A 27,297-nucleotide genomic window follows, 5' to 3' on the forward strand; every position below is an offset into this window, starting at 1 on the left:
TTTGTCTTGTGTTTCATCTTAGGTCTGACACTGGCAAAAACCTTTTGATTTTTCTAAAAATAAAAGTACAATACAATTGATTTCAGGGACTTTCTGCGAGCCCTCTTCAGCCATTGGTCTGCTGTTTTCATTCACATTTTCTTCCACTTACTGCAGCATACAGCATGGGGCAATGGATCAGACCACTTCAGCCAGTGACTAACTTCACTATGAGTGATGACATTCTACCCTTTCACAAGTAGCACATCCACACACAAAGTGGTTATTTTCAATGACTATCATGCCGATGTATGGTTTTTGAAACTGGAATTTTTTTATTACTACCAAATGTGTTTTGATTGATGAGGGCTATTGCTTACCCAACAGCAAAGTTATTCAAAAAAATGACAAACAAAGGAAGCATTGACTAACCCAAAAGGCTAGCCGCCTATGCGAGAACAATTGGCTTTGTCAACGCAGGTTATCTTTTTGTTTATTTCTAACTTCTCTTTATATCTCTCCGTCACTTACTTTAATCTTCTCTATTTTTTAACCCATTTTATCTTTCAGTTTTGCTCTCTTTTATCATTGCTCTCTTCCTACACCTTTTTTCTTATTCCCTCTGTACTTATTATACTCTTTTGACATTGAAACTTCTCTCTTACACAGGCTAACCTGTCTCTGCCTTTCTCCATTATGTCTTCCTCTTCATTAGGTTCTGGTGCAAGGGAGACTTGTCATGTGTTGGTGGGACAAAAGAATTTGGTGTGTACTTGCAGCACTGCAAGTGTTCTCGTCCTGCCTGTGACATATTTTTAATATCCTGTTTGATCTCTCCCCTAGACTCTGCTTTTGTGATATTTCATCCGAAAATTCACTTTCTGTATATGATTTGCTTATTCTCTGGACTCACACCCAGTCCCTTTTACCTCGCTGTTCAACCTAAACATGTGAACACATGTGCCACATGGACCCATAGTGTCAGCTCTGCGTACAGTAGATAAATGCTGTGACAATTCTCAGCAATCAATGTTACCGCAGGAGATTTAAATAAACAGACCAACTAATGCGCGTAGAATGCTTATTGCTAAAATGAATGATTGAGAATGGACACATCAGCCAGTAGACAATACGTTTAGTCGTGGTGCAAGGGCACAAAAAAATATTCACCTTTTAATAGCTAAAGAAATCATATTCAAAGGAATTGACTATCACAATTGTTCAAACTCCCAGCTAAATAATTTTTAAAGGGTAATTTTGACAGACCCATGGAATTAATCAGCCTTTTGGTGTCACAGAAAATATTAACACTAGTTGCACTATACATCAGATTAGGTGCTAGGGTTGTTAATGATACAATATCGAAAAATGGTATGCTAAGTGACTGCAGACAGTTGTGTGGGGTCTACGGGAATAGTGGTCTTGTTGGGAGGATGTCAGCTTCAGTACTATACAATGGCAGGTGAGAGGTTTCAATATTGAGTTAAAAATATGAGGATATTTAACAACTTAATGCAATTAAAACTTTGAGTCCCCCCCCTGTCACCTTCTTGCCACCAAACATTTCTGTCATATTCATGCAACATGTTTATTCTAAACTGAATGTGGATTTGGTTTTTCAAATATATTTTAAATAAATATATGGATTAAAATTGTCAATTTGATCTTCAATGTAACATCCAAATGATCAATTCATGTGTGTGCAAATCCAATTCTGATAAAATGTGCTTTTTGTTTAAACCGAACCTTTCAGACAATCCCTTCTTCACTGTAACTGTGATACTACATGATCATTATCTCTGTTCGCACTTAGAGATGTATTGCCTGGTGTTGGGGGGAGGGGGGCATGAGGTCATAACTGAGCCTGGAGATATAAAATGCATTAATGATACATGGTTTCTTTAGGTGATAACTAACATCGGAAGCTCTATGGCCTATCTTGAGATTACAAGAAAAGTACAAATATTAGGAGGAGTAATTACTGATACATTTTATGTTTTATGAAATAAAGGGTCCTATGGAGACGTACAAATCAGGCATCATTGATGCGGCCTGAACCTTGATACTTCTGCTCTGTAGGCCAGTGGGTCCTGTAATCGCACACTCCTGTCTGGAGCCCTTTGGAAAACTAGGAGCATACTGCTCAAATTTACAGCATAAAAGGGCAACTGTATCATTAATAAGAAGTAAAAAGAAAGTCATTTGTTCTCCATGTGAAGACTGGTTTCTCCACAGACCTGTTTCTTGAGATATGCAGGAAGAGAAATGTGCTGAGATCTTCTGGACCACGATACAGAAATGCTGTTGTATAGACAAACTGAAGAGAATTATTACCCTCAGATTGTTAAGAAAGCATCCCATATAATTCCGCTTCTAAAAGTACTTTGGAAAAGGAGCTCCATTATTTTGGAATTCTTGCAGAGAAACAATATAACACAATGTTCTTTTCCTCTGTTGTGTAAATTAGTAGCAGTGGCCTCCTCTGTAATCGGTTGGATCCTCTGGAACTTGTTTACTCTTGAAACTGGAATGTCAGATGTACAGAATATAGCAGATAATAAAAACTTGCTCTAAAATAGCCCTTGATGTAATGGTTGTCATAGCACTGTAACTAACAAGTTATTGTTACCCAACAGCATCATTATCTTTCAAACCTGAAGAAAGAAAAACGGAATCAGCCCGCTGCGATTTCATAATGGGATCCGCATGTTGCACAGGAGCATTAAGGTAGATATTTCCAAGTCGGCCTTAGAAGAAAGATCTTTTACGTCTTTAGGAAACAGACTCTAAAGGACATTGTCTTATATCAATATTGGAGATATCGTTGCCACACCCTCGTCTGATATTACATCTTCAAAGTGTGGATCTCTCTGTGCATTGTCTCGCGTGCCATTCCTGAGATGGACACCAGTGTTGTTTTAACAATTTCTGTTAGAATCTTGTCTCAGCTGGCCCCTAAAAAGAAAACAGACATGTAATTAGTATTCTTCCTTGTACAGATAGAAAAGCCATATTCCTCATTCACAAAATCACAATAGCTCTTGATAACTAATAGTTAAATGTGTACTAATTAATTTTGGGGGGAGTGCCCACAACAAACATGCCAAACTGGGCAGATCTTCAAATATACATGTTAACAATATGTTGTACATGTGCTAAATGTATGAGAAATTCATGAGAAGTGATATTTTTAACGTTTTCTTAAGAAAGCATGAAACATTAGTAATCTCCATCATCACAAAAATTGGGAGCAAATGCTGTTTGTGTCATGTTACAAATCACAAGTTCTGAGCAAATTACACTTAACCCCTGGTTTTTGCCCATGCAAGTTCGTCCGGGTAATGCCTAGAGAAATTTGTGTGGCCAAAATAATACCCAAATAGGAATACCATGCTTTACTGCTGGTTGCACACATTGTTATGACATATTAGTTCACATTAAAAATTCAGAGTCTGATGCTAATAATGTCTGATACTGTGAGTAATGGTATTTCCCCTGTGCGTTTTTTCACTCTATTTTGCCAATAAGACCATATGAGTATATTATTAGCTTTCTGTTTAGCAATATCGGAGGGCATCAAACCTTAATAATGTTGCCAAATAAACCATGATCTAAACCAAAGTAAGCAAGTTTTAATTGCCCACCTAAATAGAGGCTTCGTGTGGAATCTTCCTGCATGTGCTATCATTGATCTGGTAGTTTCAGTAGGATTCTGCTGTTACAGCAGGATGTATATCTAGGGTTTTAGGATCAAATCCCTTCAAGTAAGGTGAATCAAGATTGTAAAAGATTCACAATTCAATGCTAGAACCTTAAACATTCTGTGGCAGACAATGCAGTATTTTGCAAGCATGTTGGTGGCCGGGGACATGCAAACTCAACCCCTTCAAGAATGATTTATTTCAAGCTTCACCAAGTTGGTGCACTTAATGGTCTTGTGCTTATGGTAGTGTTAGAAGATTCATGTAAATTGAGCAACAAGAAAAAAGTATTTGTGGTGGAAGAGAAAAATGGAAAACCTTGTAGCCTGGATAACTCTTCAGCAACAAACATTTTTGGGAGAAACGATTCTACCAACATTTGTTCAGGATGATTTGCTTGTAGGTTTTGTTGTGTCAAGTGCGCAAAATGTATACATTTTGTATCACTATATCAGTGAGATATAAATCAGAAGAGCCCGATTAGTACTGGCACTTGCTGCTACATTCTAAAGTGCTTGGAGTTCATCATTCTCTTTTCCCAAAATCCCTCTTAGTAGAGGATTATGATCATTTTGGGGCTTGTGATATCTCTTTCTATATATATTGCCTCTTCTTCTAGCATAAATGGGTGAACTTTTAAGATAAATGTAATGGTAATTAGAGGAAGCTTTCACTGCAATTGCCTGTTTCTACCCAGACATCATAGAGTCAGATAATATACCGATCATCTTTACAATGTCTGCATGAGTGAATAAATTCCCTTGCAAGAGGGACCTTTTCATAAGACTCTTTTTATTGGGAAGTTTCTGAATAGAAATTACACTAAGTAACTCATTTTTCTTGTGCAGACAGAGCTATTCATGCGTTATCAACTTCTGTTCAAACTGACTGGATATATTTGACATTCACTTGTCACTGATCTACACCATTTGGGTTTGGTCTTGACAAGCAAGACATCACACTTTTAGGACTGGCCAGACATGGAGGCTTAGCAACTCAGGTTTGTTGCTGTAGTTACTGGGTTTACTGTACCGATTGATGGAAGAGCTCTAATGTGGCTTTGGCACTTTTGATGGTAAAGCCTTGGATGAATAAAATATAGAAAGAGAAACTATCCCACTACTTACATGTCTGGGTCTTGTGCGATTAGAGTATTAACTGAAATTGATGTAATGGCTGCCATTAAATGTTAAACCACACAGAGGACTGAATAAGATCCTCGGGAAACCTGTACATCACTAGCTAAGGTCTGCATGAGAAGCAGCCTTATTTAACCCTATATAATCTTTTGTATTTATTTATTTAAGGTTTTTGTAGAGCGCGTAGTAACCCGTGAGCATCCCAGCGCGAGAACCTAGAAAGTCAGGAGGGAGCAGTACAGAAAAGACGGAAAGATCAGGGGAAAAGGAGGGTTTTCAGTGCTTTTCTAAAATGGAGGAGATTTGGTTCTGTTCTCAGTTTCCAGGGGAGACTATTCCAGTGCTTCGCTGTGTTTACAGAAAAGCGGCGGCCTCCAGACCGGGCTTTTTTCACTCTATGAACGGTGATGAAGTTCTCGTGGTTTGACCGGAGTGACCTGGTAGCTTTGTAAGGAGTGATGAAGTTTTTAAGGATGGGGGGACCTTTGTTGTGAAGGAGTTTATGTGCCAGGCAGAGGGCCTTGAAAACCACCCTCTCTCTGACTGGAAGCCAGTGAAGTTGCTTCAGGGCTGGCTTTGCTGATGTTCTGGCCGGGGTGTTGGTAAGAAGTTGGGCAGCAGCGTTCTGGATTCTCTGTAAGGTGTTAAATGTGGCTTCAGGGGCTCCCAGGTAGATGGCATTGCTGTAATCCAGCCTAGACAAAATAAGGCCCTGGATCAGCATTTTCCGGGAAGTGGGAGGGAGCAGGGGAAGCACCTTCCTGCATGCCCTAAGAATTCCAAAGCAGATACCCGCCGTTTTTTTTGCCTGGGTTCTGAAGGTCAGATCATTCTCAAGCCATACACCCAGGCTCTTAACCTCGTTTTTGGGAACAGGGGGTTCACCTAAACAGGCGGGCCAGGTGTTGGGTGGCAGGGAGGGCCCTTTTTGTCCAAAAAGCAGGATTTCGGTCTTGGACCCGTTAGGTTTCAGTGCTGAGATGTTCATCCAACCATGAATTTCAGTAAGGCAGCTGTGGAGGTTGGAAGGTTCTTGGTTGGGGTGGGAGAGGGTCACCACCAGCTGGGTGTTGTCGGCGTAATTGATAATCGTCACTCCAAACGGGGTGACCAACTCCTCCAGCGGGGACATGTAAACGTTGAATAACGTCGGGCTAAGTGACGAACCCTGCGGTACTCCACAGCGGAGGGGTACCGCGGGGGAGTGGCTGTCATTCTCCCAGACTTGGAAGGATCCGCAATTGAGGAATGACGCGAGCCACTTCAGGGCCGTGCCCTTCACTCCAATGTCTCTCAGACGCTGGATTAGAACCTGGTGATTGACAGTGTCGAAGGCCGCACTGAGGTCCAGGAGGATCACTGCCACTAATCCTCCTGTATCTAAAATGCTTCTGGCCTTCTCCACTGCCGCCAGGAGGGCGGTGTCTGTGCCCTGACCTGGGCGGAAGCCCGTCTGAGAGCTCCTAAGCAAGTTGTTAGATTCCAAGAATAGTGATAGCTTTTTATTCACTAATTTCTCTGTGATTTTGCTATTTCCTGGGAAGAGGGAAATTGGCCTATAGTTGGCTAAGTCCTGCGGGTCCAATGAGGGTTTTTTAAGAAGACCTTTAACAACAGCTGCTTTCCAGCTAGGAGGGACTTCTCCCTGCAGTAGAGAAGCGTTGATGAGAGCAGTGAGCGGAGTGGTGGGGGCCACTTTCTTGAGGAAGCGCAAGGGGACCGGGTCGCTGGGAGAGCCACTTTTGATTGTGGCGAACATCGCGGTTACCTCTTCTGTGGTTACTGGAGCAAAGGTATCAAGATAGGGTGCACGGGAGTCAGGGGACAAACTGAGGCAAGGGGGAGGACTCTGACTGTCACCACCTGTGTGACCGATATCGATGGAAGGTAGGGAAGCAAGGATTTTTGGAATTTTCTCATCGAAGAATGTTGCCAATTTGGTACATTTATCTTCCGCCGCTTTTGGGTCCAGGGATTTCGCGGGGGATCTGGGACATGGAGAAGTTCTTTTAGAATGGTAAAAGTTTCCTGAGCAGAGCAGGATGAGTTTTTAATTCTTTCCTCGTAAAAAGAGCTCTTGGTTTTACGAAGCGCAAGTTTGTAGGTTCTTATAGATGTCCGGAACGCGTCTTTCTTATCTGCTAACTTATCTTTCCTCCATGCGCGTTCCGTCCTCTTGCATTCCTTCCGTAGAACATTCAGTTCAGGGGTGTACCAGGGGGAGGGGTTGACTCTCTTGGCTCGTTTAAGGGTGCTAGATTGAGGTAGGAGGCTGTCCAGTGATTGGGTGAGCCAGACATTAAATTCAATATCGGCAGTTATGGGGTTTCGAGTAGGGGAAGGGGTAGATTCCCTGAGCTTGGATGCCCATTTTTGTGGTACAAGTTTGTGCCAACGTCTGATGAGGGCTCTAGCTTTAGGCAGTTGGAGTGGAGAAGTATCAAGATGCCAGTCCATGGGGATCAGGAAGTGGTCTATCCATGGAAGAGGGAGGGGCACGCGGGTTTTAAGGTCATGAATATTTGTGAAAATAGGATCCAGTAGATGGCCTTTGTCATGGGTGGCCTGTGGATTCATTAAACATAGGCCAACGGAAGAGAGGTCCAGCAGCAGATCGGCTGCGGGGGTGTCGGTTGGGTCCAGAAAGTGGAGATTGAAGTCTCCTAATAAAAGGAAGTTAGAAGAAGTGGTTGCCATAAGGGTGATGTGATCAATGAGTCTGCTAGGGAACTCGGCAAGTGGGCTTGGGGGACGGTATACTAGCAACCCAGAAAGAGACGTTTCTGGCAAGATTTGTAGAGTGAAATGGCAACTTTCACAATCTTTAATGTTGCCATCATTGATTCTGCAAATGGGGTGATCTTTGTATATTATAGCCAGTCCACCTCCTCTGCCAAGAGGTCTATTCAATGAGCAGATTTGGTAGCCGGGAGGGAGGGCATTAACAATATCAGAACCGTTATTGGGAGTAAGCCATGTTTCCGTGAGAAACAGAATGTCAATGACGTGATCTAAAATAAGGAGGTTTATCTCGTGGGCGTGTTTGATGAGCGACCTACAGTTGAGGAGGCGGAGTTGTGGGCCATGGCATTCTGTCTCGGCGCGGGGCGGGTTGCAGAGACTACAGCAAGTAAAAGAGTTATCTCCAGTATAGATGTATTTACAGTTAGTGTTTACGCGGATTCAGTGCCAGAAGCATGTCTCGGGTATAGGTAAGACGGCGCCTAGGAAAATTGGGCATGGTGTCCGGGCCTGGGGCCGTCTGGGTCCGGACGGGCCCAGATGGGCTTGCCTTAGGCGCGCCTTCGGCCCGCTGCGCCCGTCCGCTGCGCATCCGGTGTAAACACATTATTTTATGGGGAGAATAGGGGCGTGGTCTCTGATGCAGGGGCGTGTCCTGCACCGGGTTTCCCTCTCCCGCGTCAGCGCTGACCTCGGCTGCGAGGGGGGCTAAGGTCAAGGGAGTGCCCTGGCGAGCTTCGCTCGAAGTAAACAAAGGTAAAATACCACAATAACACAATTTTACAAGTTTTAAAAGAAGCCAAACAGCTAACGTCTCCCGGCTGTACCTCAGGAGTAAACTAGGATCTGAACGGCGCTCGTATTCAGCGCGTTTTCAAGGCAGAGGGGGCGTGGCTGAGAACGTGGGCGTTGTTACCCGTGGGTGGAGATTGGCGCCTGCACCGGGTTTCCCTCTCCCGCGTCAGCGCTGACCTCGGCTGCGCGGGGGGGCTAAGGTCAAGGGAGTGCCCTGGCGATCTTCGCTCGAAGTAAACAAAGATAAAATACCACAATAACACAATTTTACAAGTTTTAAAATAAGCCAAACAGCTAACGTCTCCCGGCTGTACCTCAGGAGTAAACTAGGATCTGAACGGCGCTCGTATTCAGCGCGTTTTCAAGGCAGAGGGGGCGTGGCTGAGAACGTGGGCGTTGTTACCCGTGGGTGGAGATTGGCGCCTGCACCGGGTTTCCCTCTCCCGCGTCAGCGCTGACCTCGGCTGCGCGGGGGGGCTAAGGTCAAGGGAGTGCCCTGGCGATCTTCGCTCGAAGTAAACAAAGGTAGAATCACACAATAGCACCATTTTACAAGTTTTAAAATAAGCCAAACAGCTAACGTCTCCCGGCTGTGCATCAGGAGTAAACTAGGCTCTGAACGGCGCTCGTATTCAACGCGTTTTCAAGGCAGAGGGGGCGTGGCTGAGAACGTGGGCGTTGTTACCCGTGGGTGGAGATTGGCGCCTGCACCGGGTTTCCCTCTCCCGCGTCAGCGCTGACCTCGGCTGCGCGGGGGGGGCTAAGGTCAAGGGAGTGCCCTGGCGAGCTTCGCTCGAAGTAAACAAAGATAAAATAACACAATAACACAATTTTACAAGTTTTAAAAGAAGTCAAACAGCTAACGTCTCCCGGCTGTGCCTCAGGAGTAAACTAGGATCTGAACAGCGCTCGTATTCAGCGCGTTTTCAAGGCAGAGGGGGCGTGGCTGAGAACGTGGGCGTGGTTACCCGTGGGCGGAGATTGGCGCCTGCACCGGGTTTCCCTCTCCCGCGTCAGCGCAGACCTCGGCTGCGCGGGGGGGCTAGGTCAAGGGAGTGCCCTGGCGAGCTTCGCTCGAAGTAAACAAAGGTAAAATCACACAATAACACAATTTTACAAATTTTTAAAGAAATCAAACAGCTAACGTCTCCCGGCTGTGCCTCAGGAGTAAACTAGGATCTGAACGGCACTCGTATTCAGCGCGTTTTCAAGGCAGAGGGGGCGTGGCTGAGAACGTGGGCGTGGTTACCCGTGGGCGGAGATCGGCGTCTGCACCGGGTTTCCCTCTCCCGCGTCAGCGCTGACCTCGGCTGCGCGGGGGGGGGGCTAAGGTCAAGGGAGTGCCCTGGCGAGCTTCGCTCGAAGTAAACAAAGGTAAAATCACACAATAACACAATTTTACAAGTTTTAAAAGAAGCCAAACAGCCAACGTCTCCCGGCTGTGCCTCAGGAGTAAACTAGGATAACAGTGGGTAAGACACGTTTTAATGCCAGAAGGGTCAAAAGGTTCCTCGGATGGAACTAATGCAAACGATTTCTCTACTTTGTGAAATTACACATTTATACACATGGATTGAAGGACCCTCACCCGTACATTCATATTTCAAGTCACAGAAGGTTTCTTTGGTCATATAGAAGAATAACTCTAAGGGTTCCTTAATAAGGTCATGAAATGCAAGGTGGTTTGCAATATCTTTTAGACATATGGAGCAATTATTCTATTAAATGCTCTGTCATACCACTGGCATTACCCTGGAAAAGCTTACATCCTTGGACTGTTACCCTTTCAGATTAAAGTTACAGTTTAATCCCTATTTGTAGAAAATATATGCATAGCCTGCAGTGAATATGAATATACAGCTAATAATCTTTTGCAAAAAATTATTACATGCAGATTGTTTGTCACATTCTAAAACAGCAGCACTCTGGAAAATTATGTAGAATTATGCAGCAAGGTTGCTTTTGTGTAATGAATTCTTGCTGTGCAATAACACGTACTGGAATGCATGTCTCCTTTCTACTAATTTCCTTTTATGGTCTTCTCAGAGAAACACATTTCAGAAGAGGTGAACAGCTATTTCTATCTTTTCCTTGTTTAAACAAGGATTGTAATTCTGGTGAGTGATACACTTTACATTGCCTTCAGGCTTTGAAAGTAGACATTGGAGCATCACAACTCAACTGGAAGTGTAAATTATTACAGATTATGTCACAACTACACTGTAGTAAGAACATCAGCTATGTATTTCTATAAATGTATTGCATGCTTCCTTGTAAGATACAAATACAAATAAAATTGATGGCTAACAGAAAAATATTTTGTTGAACTCTTTTTTTTTTTTGGAACACTGTATATTTATATGACAAAGCCTCGAAACCTGCCAATTGTCAGGTCATGAGACAATGAGGTTTAGGAAGAGGCAAACAATGAAGCGACAGCACATAACAATAGAAATTGCCCTGTTTGACACATAAACCTACACATTTCTCAGAGTAGGAGTTGCAGCCCGAGCCACTAGAGGATATCTAGACACGCTTCATGGTCAATGGTGCCTCTCACACTGAGCTCACTTGTCTGGCAATAGTGGTTGCTGTGACTCTTTGCTACTGTAATTAGTTTTACCTGGCTTGACTCAATCCCTCACCTTTGTTGTTTTTACCCGGGTGGCTTAAGTCAGTTCCCTTGTTATCCTTACTCTAATCCTTTTGTCAATATTGTATTTCCCATTCAGTCACCTTCCTTCTGGGTGCTGCAGCGGTTTTCATCTTCAGCACCCATGCTGGTTTCCAGGGTGCACCTTGAGCTTGTTACAGCATACCATTTGCCTGCACCGCGTATGTCCCTGTATGTGGTATTTGCGTCTTGTACTTCCCTTGGATGGACAGACTTGTTTAGCAATTTGAGTTCTATCACTCTTAAGAGGAGACCTAACCTTTATTTTACTAAAGACATTGTACCTGGCAATACAGTCCGGATCCTTCAACAACTGACCTGCAAGATTGCCTCTATTTCTCTCTGTCCCCATTCCCTCAACCCTTTTCCTCTTAGCTTGGGTCTTCATTGCCACCTTTGACTTAATACGAAGGAGTTGATTGGCTTCAACACATCATTCTTGTAATATAGCCTTATAGCCTGCCGTTGCGGTCTATACCAGCTATTAAAGGCCCTCTCCCGTGTTAAAGGCCCGAGCCAAAGGCGAGGGACTTTAACAAGAGCCCGGGACTTTAATAGCCGGTATAGCCCTGCAACGAAGGGCTATAAGGCTATTAGAACATTCTGCCACTGGAGGGCAGAATATTCTAACAAATAAAACAAAGGCCTCTCGGAGCTCGAGGGGATTTAAATCCCCCGAGCTCCGAGAGACCTTTGTAAAACATTGGAATGTTGCTCTGCGGGCCTTTACCGGCCCTTAAAAGCATGGATCACTCCATTGTCTACAATAGAGCTCCCAACATTACAATGTTCTAATAACAATTGCTTGACAGTAATGTACTGGTGAATCAATGTCTCAAAACCCAGTCGGGATGGAACTAAGCAAGAGAGCTTTCACCTCGATAAATCAACTTATAGTACTTATCTGTGGTTAGGAGAAGATGCAGTGATAGGCATCCTGACCCAAAAGAAGGAGGGCCAGAAGATGGCATCCAGTAAGACCACAAATTTGTTCATTTTTCAATCAATGCCTTCGATACAGGAAGAGGAATTGTTGAGGGCATGGCCGAAAAAACTGGCTTTGGGTGCGAGGCACTTTTTTAGGTTATGTGTCATGATAGCACAACAGTGTTCAACTCCAGTGTTTAAAAAATTGTAGAGTCACAGCCTGTGCCTTTCTATCCTCTTCACACTCATTTACCCTTCCCTGACCATCTGCCTCTCCCTGGCTCCTTCACACATAGCTATGTGTGAGACTTCAACTTCACATGGTTAAAGTGCAAAGCTTGCCATATGTTTTTTTCAGGGAAATCTGGGACACCCCCAGGCTCCAGTTTAATGGAACCATTGCACTGCGTGAGGGTTAGGCATGGTTTGCAAATATGCTACAATTCTTGCTTCTATTGAGCAGTGCAGTGTTGGGATCACAGTAGGACTGATCTGGTATCCCATAATAGTCTTCCACTGTGATAAAAGAAGCATAGGAGTGGTGGTGGCTGATTTACATAGTTGCACCTGTCTGAGAATGACACATGGCTTGCATGAATACATAGATACTGATGTACTGCCAATTTCTGCGAATAATGTATCGCCAAATGAGTGTCCTACTCTAAAAGCATACTTACATTTAGGAAAATGTTAAGTAGATATTGTGCACATGCCAATGAAATATGTGTAAAGTTTGTACCAAAGTTCTGGAACTAATAGGCCCTGTACTTTTATCCCTCGTTAGGGTAGCTCATACAAGTGGGGTTCAGGTATAAAATATAAGGAAGCCATACTTTTACTACTGGACTCTATCCCCATTGTTGCTAATCGGTGCCACAGCCACTTTCACAGGTTGTAGTGGAATAGAGTGGTTAAATTATTACACAATCCTCGAAATTAAGTCTTCAGCTAACCTTCAAAATACCATGGACTCGTTAAAGTTGCACAACTAGCAAGAGCAAAGCATACATCATGGAAAGTGTTTGAGGATTGACAAATGTTATTGCAGTCCCATTTATCCCTCTATTAGCTTTACCACTGTTGCTCAAAAAGGACTCAGAAAAGTCCATGGCTTCTCCTAACTCCCTTGCCACACCCATAATCAAGGAAAATCAAAGGCTATTAGTAAACACAAATACAATATAATAGCAGATGAATTATCTTCAAGAATGTTATAGCCAACATTTGCAACATTTAAAAGAACTTTTTTATATTCTTACCTAAAGTAGATGCCTGATTGCAAAGCGCTTAGTACTTTAAACGCAGCATATTTATAGGTTGTGGCAGATTTTCCTGGGCCTTTTGGAGCAGACCAATGTTAGAAATGGACCAGTAGTTTCTACTACAGATGTGAATATTGCAAGAGTTGATTTTGTTTGTAAAGGTTACGTAAATTCACCTGAAATGTCTCTGAGTTTGATAGCTAATATTCCATGTAGAGTCTGAATACTAGTGCATACCTTGGATTCAAAAGGTACATGAGATTCCAGCATAGACTTGGTTCGAAGGGAAAATGTCTTACAGCTCCAGTTGTATTGTTCTGTGATACATTTTGTGTTCAAGCCAGTTTCCAAAGGGTGATAACTACCCAAAATTAAAATATAAAATGTCATAAAATTGGGGTCATTAAAAATGTATGAGTTTTGCTTGTGTTATACAATTTCACCCACATCTACTTGATATTTCAGGGTACTAAGAAAATTCCTTGTGTGGATCCACATATGCTTGCTTGGGCCAGGGGTGGGCCAGTATCAAGGAGCAATTAATGAAGAGGGTGAAAATTGCATAATTTACTAAAACCATTGCTTAACGTCAATTGAGAAATTGGGACTTCTCCTGCAGTTTGTTATGCTCAAATGTAAGCCTTATTTTCTTTAAGAAAGATTAAGGTTTTCATGTATGGTGTTTGTGAATGAAATCCTCCTTGCCCCTGTGCACTTTGAAATCAAAAGAAATGTGTAGCCTTGGCAAAACCCAATGCTTCTTCCAAGAGGCTACTGTTTTAGAGCCAGCTTCTTCATGGGGAAATGTTCACAATTAATTTGAATGACATGGTAAAAGAGGTTGTATCACTGGTCATGGATGGGAGGGCACAGCAATGAACCTTTCAGGGGACAACCCTGGAGAAAGCTGTAGTTGACAAAGAAATGTGGGTAGAAGTTTTAGATAGGCCTATTGTGTATATGTCATTGCTTTAGACTGTAACTATGGACTAGTAGGGGAGGTTTCTGTTGGAGGGAGGCAATAAGAGAAATCTCTATTGACGGAAATAGGAAGTCAATGAAGAATTTTCCAAATTTTGTTTTTAAAAATCAATTGTGGGCACATTTTCACTGGACACTCATTTAAGTTGTCTGAAAATTATACTGAACTATGGAAAGTCCAAAGCTAATCGGTACAATATGAGGAATTTATTCTAAAACTCAAAACGCGGACCAAACCTTTCGACCACTAGTCACATGGAAGGAAAATAACTATTATGCTCATGACAAAGAATTCTATAGGTCTGTTCCTTTTAAGACCATTCAAATCAGACATCTGTGAAGGAGTAAATAGATGACTGAATATGTTGGTACCAAATTGTAATTAAGAGTTATCACCAGTTGCAAAATGAAGATCATTAACAACGACTTATACACCAGAAATAGAAAAGAGAAAACTTACTGTGTGTTCCCTATTGCGGAGGTTTCCATTTTGGAATTCAACCACGCTATCATACATATGTGTGCCTTTCTCCTGTTGGAAAAGGAAATTGCATTTATTTTAGCAAAGTATCTATCTTTCACATTTATTAGCATTTTTCATTCAGAGATCATCACAAAACTCTTTAAAAATACATTTCCAAAATGCTTATTATCTTTATTTTTCTAGGTACATTGTTGTGAGATAAAGAAGATGAGAGCTGCTACTTGCCATCCTAGTGGGCCTAGCGGAATGGATGGACTTAATCCAAAATGGAGGGGCCAACCTTAATAATTATCATTAATCATTCAGGAGAAGTTGGTTTCCTACAACTTGTGAAACTCAGAAATTAAACTATGTAACAGCATCCTTGAAAAACTAACCTGTATATTGCATAACAATTAAAAGGCTTTCCCTCAAATTTCTTTGGGACATTCATTAGTGTAATGGAAAAATTATTTCAAGGGAGCTCTCAATGTTGGTTTGGTTGTTGTTATTGCTGTTGGACAAGCAAAGTGAGTTATGCTCAACTCCACATGATATCAGCTATGTTAAGGGCCTCATTATGAGTGCCCTGAATTTTGGGCCACAATACAGGAGCTAATAATAACCAGGGCATCATTAACTCCTGGGATGGGGTTGAGTGGAAGTCAGTGGAATTCTGAGAGGAAAGAATTGAGGCATGACTATGTAATCAGAATTACTGCTCTTAATTTCCTCAGTAACTCCCCATTTTCTCACAGAGTACCGTAGAGAGAATGCCTTGAGCAGGCAAGTGCTTGAGAGACGCACCTGGGATCCGCAGGATCTTACAATTTCGATGGGGCTGCTAACTATTGGCACTAGCCGTATCAGAATAAAAGGATCACATGTAATGTAATGAGACCCTAATACTCTGCTGTGTGGGGTGTAATCTTATCCCTGGGACAAGTGCAGAGTTGTCCACGTCACTTGAGCAGCTATTGTAGATCTGAAATTAGTATTACCTTTACGGAGCTGTACTGTGGTGGACATGCCATTTCTCTTTTCATGAGTATATGTAACATTGCATCATGAATGCTGAGAAAAAATATGTCAGTAGTGACTTCTTCATCGAAAAATCCAGATCTTTGAAGTTTCTCCAGAATGTCATCTAAAAGTAAAGAAGAGGAATTTAAAACCGGCAATGTAGAAGGTAAGGGATATGCATGCCCACAGATTGCACACACATTGACAGTGAATAGGAGTTCTGAAAGCCGAACTTAGCTTTGTATATAGGCTTTCACACATAGAATCACACACAATGTACACTTCTGTGGAATTACTTTTACCAAGAGTGATCCTGTGTAATTTAATTTCTTCAGGTCATGTGGTAGAATTTCCAAATGTCTGCTTAATGTGTGTTCCTTCAGAAAGGTGATGTCACCAAACATTTAGTGAAAAGCCTTAGACAACTTTAAACACTATATAAAGGTTAGGGTGTTTATTAAAATGTTACATATAGTTTCTGCAACGTTTTGAAAGTGTCAAACGTTTAATGCAGAGGGTCAGGTTTAAGGGCCTGTGCATTGCACACAAAGCTCAGTATGGAGCGGCATCCAGCTATATAAATGATCGACTGAAGCCTTATATGCCTGGCTGTTGTCTGCTAATGCAGAGGGTCAGGTTTAAGGGCCTGTGCATTGCACACAAAGCTCAGTATGGAGCGGCATCCAGCTATATAAAAGATCGACTGAAGCCTTATATGCCTGGCTGTTGTCTTCGTTCATCCGGGAGAAATTTGCGCTTTAACAGAGCTACACTGGGTGGGGGTGGGGGTAGGGGGGGGACGGGGTTGGGCTTTCTCTGTGGTAATCCCCCAGCTCTGGAATAAGCTACTGGAGAGCCTATGTGGGGAAGCTACGCTACTTCCTTTTAGGAGGAAATTGAAGACCATCTTATTTACTGAGGCATTTGGATAAGCTTCCCCACCTTTGCTCGATCAGCTGGCAGTAGGGGACCTCTAGGTTTTGGGTCAATGTGGTAGCCCTTAGAGACCGATGGTGATTTGGTGCTTTATAAATATATATTAACAATAACAATAATGTTAAATAGATATTCCTATCTGTTTAGCAAACAACAATGACGTTTTTAAACTCTGTTAGTTTAGTCGGGCATGAAAGAAATAAAGTTTAATAAAGCTGACAACGTTTGAGCTTGTTTGCTTAAAATGTATAGATACATTTTGGTACTATCTGAAATATTATTGTTACAATTTTTTTTTCCAATAATAATAATAATATTAACCCACATTTGTAAAGCGCACAATCACCCGTAAGGGTCTCTAGGCGCTGGGGGCCGTCGGGAAGATTAAGCAAGCTATTGCCCAGAGTCACATGGTGATGGGCTAATCTGCCGCCGGTGCCTAAACCGTGATCCCCAGATTCCGGAGTCAGTCGCCCTGGCCGCGGCGCCACACCTCTAATGTTTGTTTCAACAAACATTACTAATGTTTTTCATATGTTTAGAACTTTAACCAACCTTTTAAAACCTTTTTAATAATGGTAACACAAAGTTAATGGATCTTGTAAAGTCTAATGAATAATTAAACTTTCAGGAAGCACTTATTACTTTTACAAACATGAAACTTATTAAATAGTTTTTTTAATCAAACAGGTAATGTAAAAATATCTATTTACAAAATTTAGGCAAAAAAAGAAAACGTTTTATAAAAAAATGAAAGGGGTATTTATAGTTTGAAACAGATTAGAATTGTTTATTTAAATAGTATGTACGGTATACACAAGTTGTAACAATTGGTAATTGTAGAATTCAGCTAAGATTCAATGTTCTTTCTTGGTGGATGAAAAGCCTCCCTTTCTCCTGGAAATAACTACCTACCGGAAGTACACTTTCCTTAAGTGCCAGTGTTTTCTGCCACAGTTTTCACCAAAATTGATCTGTTTTGGTATTTGTGCAGAACAAGCCACTAACTCTGCCCTCTATGGGTTCAGGGATGGAATAGAACATTACAACTGAAATTATACCATACAATACTTACTGTCTAGGCCCACAATATAAATGTCAACTTCAATCCTGATGAATTCTTTCACAATCTGTGCAAAAAACAGAGCAAACGTTTAGACAAAGGTGTGTGTCCACATGCTGTGTTTCCCAATAAATCAGTGACATTAACAGTCATTGCACTTATATTTTGGAGATCTGTTATTCTTATTCTAAATAATGCGGCCCGCGCCTGAATCCCATTACTGGAACATGATGTCATGGCCTCTGGGTGCCAATACTGCTGTGCAGTAAACGATTGTTGATTAGAAACAACATGACTACAATGTGCAAGTCAGTTGAACTTCATCAATTTCTAGTAGAAGCAGCATTATTTCAATATATATATGCAATAACAAGAAAGAAAAGAAAATACACTAGTGGTAAATAATACAGTCTTATATTTCCTAATACCTTGTTTACTTCTCAGAGAAAAGAAATGGGACAAGACTGCGTGTTTTCTCTTGCACTGAAGTGACCTAGTTGGGCATGACATAATGTTTTGTGTTAGCATTAACTAAACCAAAAATTGTTTTTTGTTGAGTCTCGTTTAGTTGAGTAGGAATGCCTGGGCACCGACTCCTTATTCATGGTACCTAGCTGCTATGCCTCACCGATGAAGACCATCAAGCCTGAAATATGTTTGAGTTTGTTTGTTATAATGTGCTGTGGGAGGTGTGGCAGACCATTCTTCCAAGCTTGTGTTACTGTTCAAGGAGGACCTTGTCGGGCAGTTCGGCTGAACTGTTCCTAGTGGGGCTGCGTTAAAACTGATTTGCATATAGCTAGGTCCAAACTAATGGTGGCATGATTGGCAAAAGAATAATGGACTAGAATGCTACCACGAGCGATTGCTAGTGGTTAGACTTATTGTAAGCATCCTCCCACCACTTCTTGTGTGTTTCTTGTACCGCCCCAAGTGGCCAAGGGTATGCCCAGACATTGGTCCTGAGCTCACTGTGCAACTGAAACCAAGCTACAGCCGACTGAAGAGTTCAAATCGTGGTGAACCCAGTCTTGGGTTCCTTGTGTTCCGGTTTGAGGAGGATCTTGCCTGGCAGTTCGGGCTGGATTGCTCCTATTGGACAAGAGTCAAGAATGCTTTTCATATGGCTGAGACCAACAAGATTTTCCAGATTAAATGGGCATGCACTCATTGCAGCCTGGGGATCATTCATGCAGACCCATGAACGTACAAAGAAATCTACGTGGTGTCGTTTGGCGACAAGGTGCAAGAAAGAAACCAGCTCCGCAAAGCCAATACATCTGTCTTGCATTTTGAATACAATGCATCTGTGAGGGAAAGAATCGACCCTGTCTTGAATTAGTGGACTCCTGAGATGTGAAATGGTTCCTCAGGTGTTGCAATGCAAGCACCGCGTAGGAGACAGTTTGATACACCAAACAGCAAATAGTATAAGATGAGAGAGAAATAATCCTAATAATGGAGATAAAGCCCATTTTATGTATATTGAAAAGAACTGGTAACAATAGGTTTCACACAACGGCGGTGTCAAACCAGATCTAAAAATATGTTTTGCACTCTCAGTAGAGCTTTGCTTCAGTAAACAGCTGTGCACTGCCACGGATTACGGTCACAGCTGATTGCCCCCTGTAAAAGATTCATCATGACACACTGATAAGACATTTATATAGCAGGTTTATTGTCACAAACAAACCTGCGCCTCACTTGAGAAAGAGGTCACGGCCATGAACTTATTAAATGTTCTACCTTTGCTCCTTAGTCTCACATTGCTCCATTCTTATCATAAAGAGGATTGTCTTCAAACCCAGAATAAGACGCATTGTTTGTTAAGCAGAACAGGCTTGCATTTGCTAAAGCCTTAGGAAGCATTAAAATGGAACCAAAAGAGGAGAGTGGTTGATAATAGGTTGAGTAACCACTGGGAAGCAGTGTTACCTAAGGATTGGGGCAGACAGCACTTTTTTAAAAATCCTATATAGCAAAGTCTTTTCCATGACGTGATGTCATATTTTCCAGGTTAAGACAGTAAGGTAAATTAGCCTCTCAGTCCGGAGAATTCCATGTTACGATGGACACTCAATCTCCACTAGCAACAAGACCAGTTTTTGCAATCTGGTGCCTTCATGTGATCTCTTCTGGAGCATAGATGAAAAGGTTTCAAATGGCTTATGAGTGACATTTTCATAATTTGAGTGTAATTATGAGTGACATTCAATGACTATGAGTGACACTTTCTCGCAAGCATAAATCAAGCAATGAAGATGAGAGAAACATATAAATATCAGAAATTAAATCCAATTGAGCATCGTGAAACTCTAAGATCTTAAAACTGTTAGAAATGGAAGGGAACTAACGGGAATCTGTCCAGCTCTCCATGTGGGACCCCATGGTAACCAAACTGAAACAGGATCATATTAGAGAGGCCCCAGCATGGATCTCAGCTGCCTCAGCCTACTAATAAATTATGATAATACTAGTCACAACAACTGACCGACTCGGAGCGCGGTTGCAGCACTGGGGAGGTCTCAGGATTACTGATTTGCCAAATAAATCTGTCCTTACTCTTGTGCAGATGTTTTACCATGTGACAGGTGCAGCATGATTAGTTCCAGATTGTTGACTAGGCCCAACTTGGCATTTACCCTGAATCTAAGGAGTTGGGTCAATATATTTTGGCAAGCCTCAGCTCTCTCCCTACTGTGAGAAAAAACAAAGGTCATGCCATCTCACGCATTTTGGGCTGCAGCAGCATAGGAGGAACTGAGTAGGATTCCCACTAAAAAGAGCTTCTGAGATCTTATGTTTCTGGCCTTTCTGTTACTTTGTTAGCTGAAGCAAAAAGAAAATCCACATGTGGACGCACAAAAGAAAACATATACCCCCAGCCCAGGTTTTCTCTTCTCTCCAGACTTGGCACATTTCGGATGTGTTACAGCCAGGAACACAATGCACAGGGCACGAGTCGGGGGTATATGTGGGTGGACGGCGTCCACCCACTATTTTCACAGGGTGGACGCCTTCCACCCTGCCAAGAAGTTGGGCCCCACTAAAAAATATGCTGAACTGGTCCCGGTGTAATTTGCAAACACCGGGACACATTCTGCAGCGCCTGCACGTTGTTGTCAGCTTTCGAACTGCAACAACGTGCAGGCAGGAAGGGGGCTTTCTTAGTTAAGGCTCCTGCTGGGCCCATAACAAAGGCCGAATCTGAGGGGTCATCAGGCATCCCATTGTTGGAGTCTCTTGGTAAGGAGCCTCACACCTGATGCAAATGTAGCAGAGGGGGAACAAAGGATCACGCCTTGGTAGCACTTCACACATACTTGAGAAAGGCAGCTTTCACTTACTTCAGGCTCTGTTTGGGAGATATGCATGCACTTTAAGTATGTCAGATGTGTTGGTCTTTCCCAGTATTTACACAGAATAAATGTAATGTATATAGTGCTTACTACCCCTGAGGAGGCGTTCAAATATTTTAAGTACCACTATTGTTTCTTGTAAAGCACACTGGGTAGAGGAAGTTTACGCAGACAAAAGGCAATATTTTTTTATGTGTAGCTTTCAAAAGTATTAGTCTTCTGCCTAAATGAAGAGGGTTCCCCTGTATACTCAAAATGTGCTCCAATGTACTCCTGATAGACCTGCTAAACATATATGCGAGGGCGTAAAATCTGATGTCACTTCCTATGATGACACTTCCTGTGATGTCACATGCCGTAATGTTCTGCGCCGTGATGTCACATGCATTGATTTGACACGCCATGATGCCACTTGCATTCTGATTAACTAGGTTTGTCCCCCCATTTCTTTTTTAGGTCTCGCCAAGGCAGCGCGCACCGGGAGAGGATTTTAATTACAGCGCTCACCCCCTACATATGATGAAGCGGCTAACGCCCCCCTGGGAGCCAAGATAGCCATCAGCTTTTTGTCAAGCATGAAAGCTGGTTGGAGACCTGGTGATTTGTTTTAACACCCCTCCAGCTAATGACACGGGTGGACTGTGGTGCCCAGTACAGGAGCTTGGTAGCATTTACACCAGGGATCATGTGTGTGCAGCAGTGGTGAAAGGAGGTGCAAATACTGAACATGCTACTCCTTTTGACTGTCTGGCTCCTTTTCCCCTCTTGTTCTTCCCCGGTTGGGTCGGCTCCCTGGTTTTCTTTGGACTTGGCCCTCGTAACTTTTGGACCGGAACTCATGTGCGCCCTGCCATTTAGGGACCCTCTCCTGTTGTCGCTCTTGCCCTGGGTGCATCTTGCCATGTTGAGATGGTTTCCATCGATGCCCACGACCCGGGTCCGCCATTTTGTTGATTCTTGTCATTTTCTTTGGTCCCTTGGATTCCATCCTGCTGACCTTCAGACATTTCACTTACGCTGGACTGCCTTATCTCTTACTCCCCCTCAGGTCCCCCTCTCTCCTCTCACCAATCTCAGCCTCCAACTCTTCCCCCCCACATACCGCTCTCTGCCCCTTTTTATTTTAATTTATTTATTTATTTATTTTTATTTCTCTTTTCACTCTGTAAATATGTGATATAAACTTGTCCAAGCCGAATCGCCGGTACAATGGAATCCTGAGAAAATCTACTATTTGTATATATACATGTATATAGAGATAGCTCTAACCACTGGTTTATGTATTAGACCTTTGTACTCACTACCATTCCTATGTGATTCTTAGAGTTTATCCATTTTTATCTCTTCCTTGAGTGACTTTACAACTTGTACATTTGCATTTTTTTCTATTTGTATCTCTTCCCTGTGTGACTTTACAACTTGTACATTTGCAATTTTTTTTTCCTGTTTGTATCTTTTATGTAACTCATGTATTCCTAAATCCTTATGCAGCCTAACTGGTTCTTTTGTAAAGCGCTCTGACACCTTCAGGTAATGTTTGCGCTATAGAAAATCGCATTAAATAAATAAAATTAAATAAAATATGAGAGGGCTTTTAGCAATCGGTCTTCACTTTTCAAGCACTCGCACTCGTGCATGTGGCGGCATCCACCTTGCGGGAGCATGTAGCGGCGCGCTGTTTGTAATTATAGTGGCCACACCGCAGCTCGCTCCCGCAAGGTGGATGCCGCCACAAGCACGAGTAGAGTGCTTAAAAAGTCCACCACCACCACGTCCACATCCACCACCACCACGTCCACGTCCACCACCACCACGTCCACCACATCCACCACCATATCTCCAACACGTCCACCACCAAGTCCTCCACCACCACGTCCTCCTTCACCACCTGAAACACCACCACCACGTCCACCACCACCACCATGTCAACGTCCACCACCACCACGTCCAACATCACATCCACTACCACCACCACCACCATGTCAACGTCCACCACCACCACGTCCAACATCACATCCACTACCACCACCACATCCACCTCCACCACCACCACCACGTCCACCACCATCACCACATCCACCTCCACCACCACCACGTCCACCACCATCACCACATCCACGACCACCACGTGCACCCCATCGTCCACCATGTTCACCACCATGACCACCATATCCACCACCACCATATTCACCACCACCATATTCACCACCACGTCCACTACCACCACGTCCACCATCAACCACCATGTCCACCACATCCTCCACCACCACCATCACATCAGACACATCCACCACGTCCATGTCCACCACCTCCACCAAATCCACATCCACCACTACCACGTCCACCACCACCACATCCACCACCACATCTACCACCACTACCACATCCACCATGTCCACCACCACATCCACCACCCCCACGTCCACCACCACATCCACCACCACCATGTCCACCACAACATCCACCACCACCATGTCCACCACAACCACCTCCACCACTACCACCACATCCACCACCACCACGTCCACCATGTCCACGTCCACCACCACATCCACCACCATGTCCACCACACCATCCACCACCACGTCCACCACATCCACCACCACCAAGCCCACCACATCCACCACCACGCCCACCACATCCACCACCACCTCCACCACCTCCACCATGTCCACCACCACCTCCACCATGTCCACCACCACCACATCCACCACATCCACGTCCACCCCCACCACCACATCCACCCCCACCCCCACCACCACATCCACCCCCACCACCATGTCCACCACTACCACCACGTCCACCACCATGTCCACCACCACCACCACGTCCACCACCATGTCCACCACCACCACCACGTCCAATACCACATCCACCACCACATCCACCATGACCACCACATCCACCGCCAAGTCCACCACCACCTCTGCCACCATGTCCACCACACCCACCATGTCCACCACCACCACGTCCACCACCACCACGTCCACCATGACCATGTACACCACCACATCCACCACATCCACCACCACATCCACCACCACGTCCACCACCACCACCACATCCACCACCACATCCACCACCACCACCCCATCCACCAACACCACCACATCCACCACCACCATGTCCAGCACCACATCCACCACGTCCACCTCCACCACCTCCACTTTCGTCCCCCACCACATCCACCACCACCACATCCACCACCACGTCCACCACCACCACCACCACCACCACATCCTCAACTACCATGTCCACCATCACCACATCCACCACCACATCCACCACCACCACATCCACTACATCCACCAATACCACATCCACCACCACATTCACCACCACCACATCCACCTCCACCACATCCACCTCCATGTCCACCATGCCCACCACATCCACCACCACAACCACGTCCATCACCACCACCACCACATACACCACCACCACATTGTCCACCACCAGCACATCCATCATGTCCACCACCTCTACCACGTTCATCACCACTACCACATCCATCACCACTACCACATCCACCTCCACTACCACCACCACATACTGTGCCGGATATCTAAACACTTATAAGGTCCGAAAGGCGAGACCTATTGGCTATGCCAATGCTTGTTTAGGACTTGTGCCCTGAAAATACTGATAGCAACTTGTTCTTTGAAGGCATGTGATGCTTTTGATTGTAGGGCCGGAAGAACACGGTAGTTCCACATCATAAATACAAAGAATTCTATACTTCCCATTGTAAACTTGCGCCATCTTGTGGCCTTTGAAAAACAGTATCGGAGCTCAGCTTTTATGCATGAAGTGAAGTGAGAAACAGGAATTACATGGTTTGGGACACCGTTCTTGTGCATGACAATCTCGTGAATTGTCGTTATGTTGGAAAAATACCCAAAGTGCGTTATTTAAACTCGCAATTCATGGAACTAGGCAGGGCTGCTGGAGGCTGCACAAGATATAAGGCTATTGTGTCTTTAAACTAGCACTGTGCACCATGACCTGTTTATGATCAGCACGTTATCTCTGTACCAAAGTTTGACTATTAACCCATTGGGATGCACATGGAATAATGGGTACATGAACTCCTCATGCAAACAAAGGAGTTACATTGATTATCTGTTGAGGAGATCTCAACTTTTGCCTCTTCAATAAATAAGTGGATATTGAAACCATCACTGACAGGAGGTTCACCGCTAATTTTTTGCCAAACTGTCTGATGGGGTTGGGTCTGACTGGCCTTCTTTTACACTCAATAGAGTCAGAGACCTTTCCAGTTGATGGTACGAGCAGGAGCAGGGGGCTGCTGTAGCACCATCCAAGGTCAGACCAATATAACGGGCTCCTATTTTCTTTTTTGCTCTGCATTTTTTCCAAAGTGTCATAAGTCCCTCCAACCAACCCAGCCACCACCCTAATAGTTGTTCCCACATGTTAATAAAGTTACTTACCGATTTAATGCCCTTTGTGCCAGAAAGATCCATAAACGAGACAGATGTGAAATCGAGGATCAGACTGTGGACATCAATTTTGGGAACTATGATATTGTTTGGCAGGTCGGAGTTCCAGTCAATGTTTATGGGGAGGTCAGCAGTGTTCGTGGGCTGGTCCAGTTCCTCGATTTGGTTATTGTCGATTTCTTCATCATCAGAAGCTTGGTAGTCATAACTAGTGCAAATCACCCCTTTCTGTATGAAAACAAATATATAATTTAACCAATAATTCTTAACCATGTAAACATTTGTTCTTTCATTGTGTAGTGCTCAACTTTGCCTTTCCTGTCCTAGGTGAGATATTTATTCTATCTGGTGGTCCGCCCTCCTCGCCCTTTATAGGCACCTATGCATCATGTCTCACTTTCTCATTTTCCTGACGCTTGTTGTTATCTATTCAAGCATGTCTTAAGGATTTTAGGACCCCAGGCCAAAAATAATTTGGGGCCCCCTGCTCGGAACATCTCTGAATTCATTATCCATTTCACCTCATTCAAGAACTCGGCAACTATGGTCTGATCAATGACAATCCTCTTTGCTGGACCTCAAACAAATAAGGGAACCCCAGTCCTTTGGGGTGGGGTCAAAGCCATTGAATCGTTATGAGATATTGAGGCCTGGGAGACACTTTTCATATTGTGCAGGGGATCCTATCATTTTGTCTTATGCCACTGTCTGGGACTTCCCTAAAAGTTTAATGATGGGTCCCTCTTAAGCATGGGCAAATTTTGCGAATCTCGCGTTCGCGAATTTTGCGGATTTGCGAACTCGCAACCCGCAAATCCGCGAATTCTCGCGAATTTGCGGATTTTTTTGTTTTTGTGTTTGCGCGGGTTTCTGCCAGTTCGCGAGGGTTTTGTACAATGTCGCAAATTGCGAACTTACCTGTCGGGTCGCAAGTTTCGCGAACTTGTTGTTTCTACGTGTCCAGCCTGTTTGGGACACTCTTCTTCATCACTGCCACTCTCTGTCACCACTGCCACTCTCTGACTACTCATGCCACCCTCTGGCCCACCCTCTGTTTCATCACAGCACCCTCTGGTTGTCCAGTCAGTGTACATTATTGTGGCAACGCAAGCACACCTTCCCTGCCTCAAGTGACCTGAATTAATTTGGGGCTGATTAATGTGTCACAGAATATTTTTTTAGCTGGCACCTGCTTCCTTAGTGCTTCCTGATTAGTGATCTTTTGCACTTGCTAAGTGCTTTCATTGTTGCAAAATTAGTTACAACACCTGCCCTGCCCCAACTGACAATAATGAATTAGGGGCTGATTAATGGATTTGAACTTCCAGCCTGGCTCCTGCTTGTCTCCCTTAGCTGTAATTCAGGACCTTTGTGGCATATGTGTAACTATTCTGAGGTTCAGAGCAGGGTCACATAATAGTTGCAACTGGCAACTGAACTCTGGAGGGGCCCCTCAGGAAGCACTACAGGAAATGGCTACTAATGATGAGCCTGAACTTTTGAACCTGGTAAGTAGTTTCAGTTTTGCTAAGATCGTATTTCTGCAATTTTGCACTTATTCGCGGGGCGCGAAGTCGGACTGGGAAGCCGCGAACTCACGCGAACAGTGCGAACAGTGCGAGCAAAATCCGCTGCTCGCGGATTTGCGGATTTTGCGGGAGATTCGCAAATCTCGCGGATTGCGAATTTACCGAAAATCCGCAAAATCCGCGAGCGAAACGGATTTTCCGCCCATGCTTAGTCCCTCTAGAAAGGTGGCAGCCCTGGGTCAACTTTGCTCATACCTTAAA

The 27,297-nt window shown here is 43.8% G+C and overlaps 1 protein-coding gene across 1 annotated transcript in view; it reads right to left on the bottom strand.

Moving 5' to 3' along the window:
• Positions 1 to 1,113: 1,113 nt before the first annotated feature.
• Positions 1,114 to 27,297, bottom strand: part of SLC26A3 (solute carrier family 26 member 3) — a 99,315-nt gene continuing 73,131 nt past the window's right edge. The window contains exons 17-21 of the mRNA XM_086967204.1: positions 25,499 to 25,735; positions 17,698 to 17,752; positions 15,665 to 15,810; positions 14,661 to 14,732; positions 1,114 to 2,934 (exon numbers count right to left, since the gene is read on the bottom strand). Of these exons, the coding sequence (XP_086823330.1) occupies positions 2,911 to 2,934; positions 14,661 to 14,732; positions 15,665 to 15,810; positions 17,698 to 17,752; positions 25,499 to 25,735 (534 nt within the window). The 3' untranslated portion in view covers positions 1,114 to 2,910. The remainder of the gene's footprint in view (positions 2,935 to 14,660; positions 14,733 to 15,664; positions 15,811 to 17,697; positions 17,753 to 25,498; positions 25,736 to 27,297) is intronic.

The sequence above is a fragment of the Lissotriton vulgaris genome, chromosome 1_1 (genome assembly GCF_964263255.1).
Source record: "Lissotriton vulgaris chromosome 1_1, aLisVul1.2, whole genome shotgun sequence".
In the NCBI taxonomy this organism is placed as follows: Eukaryota; Metazoa; Chordata; class Amphibia; order Caudata; family Salamandridae; genus Lissotriton; species Lissotriton vulgaris.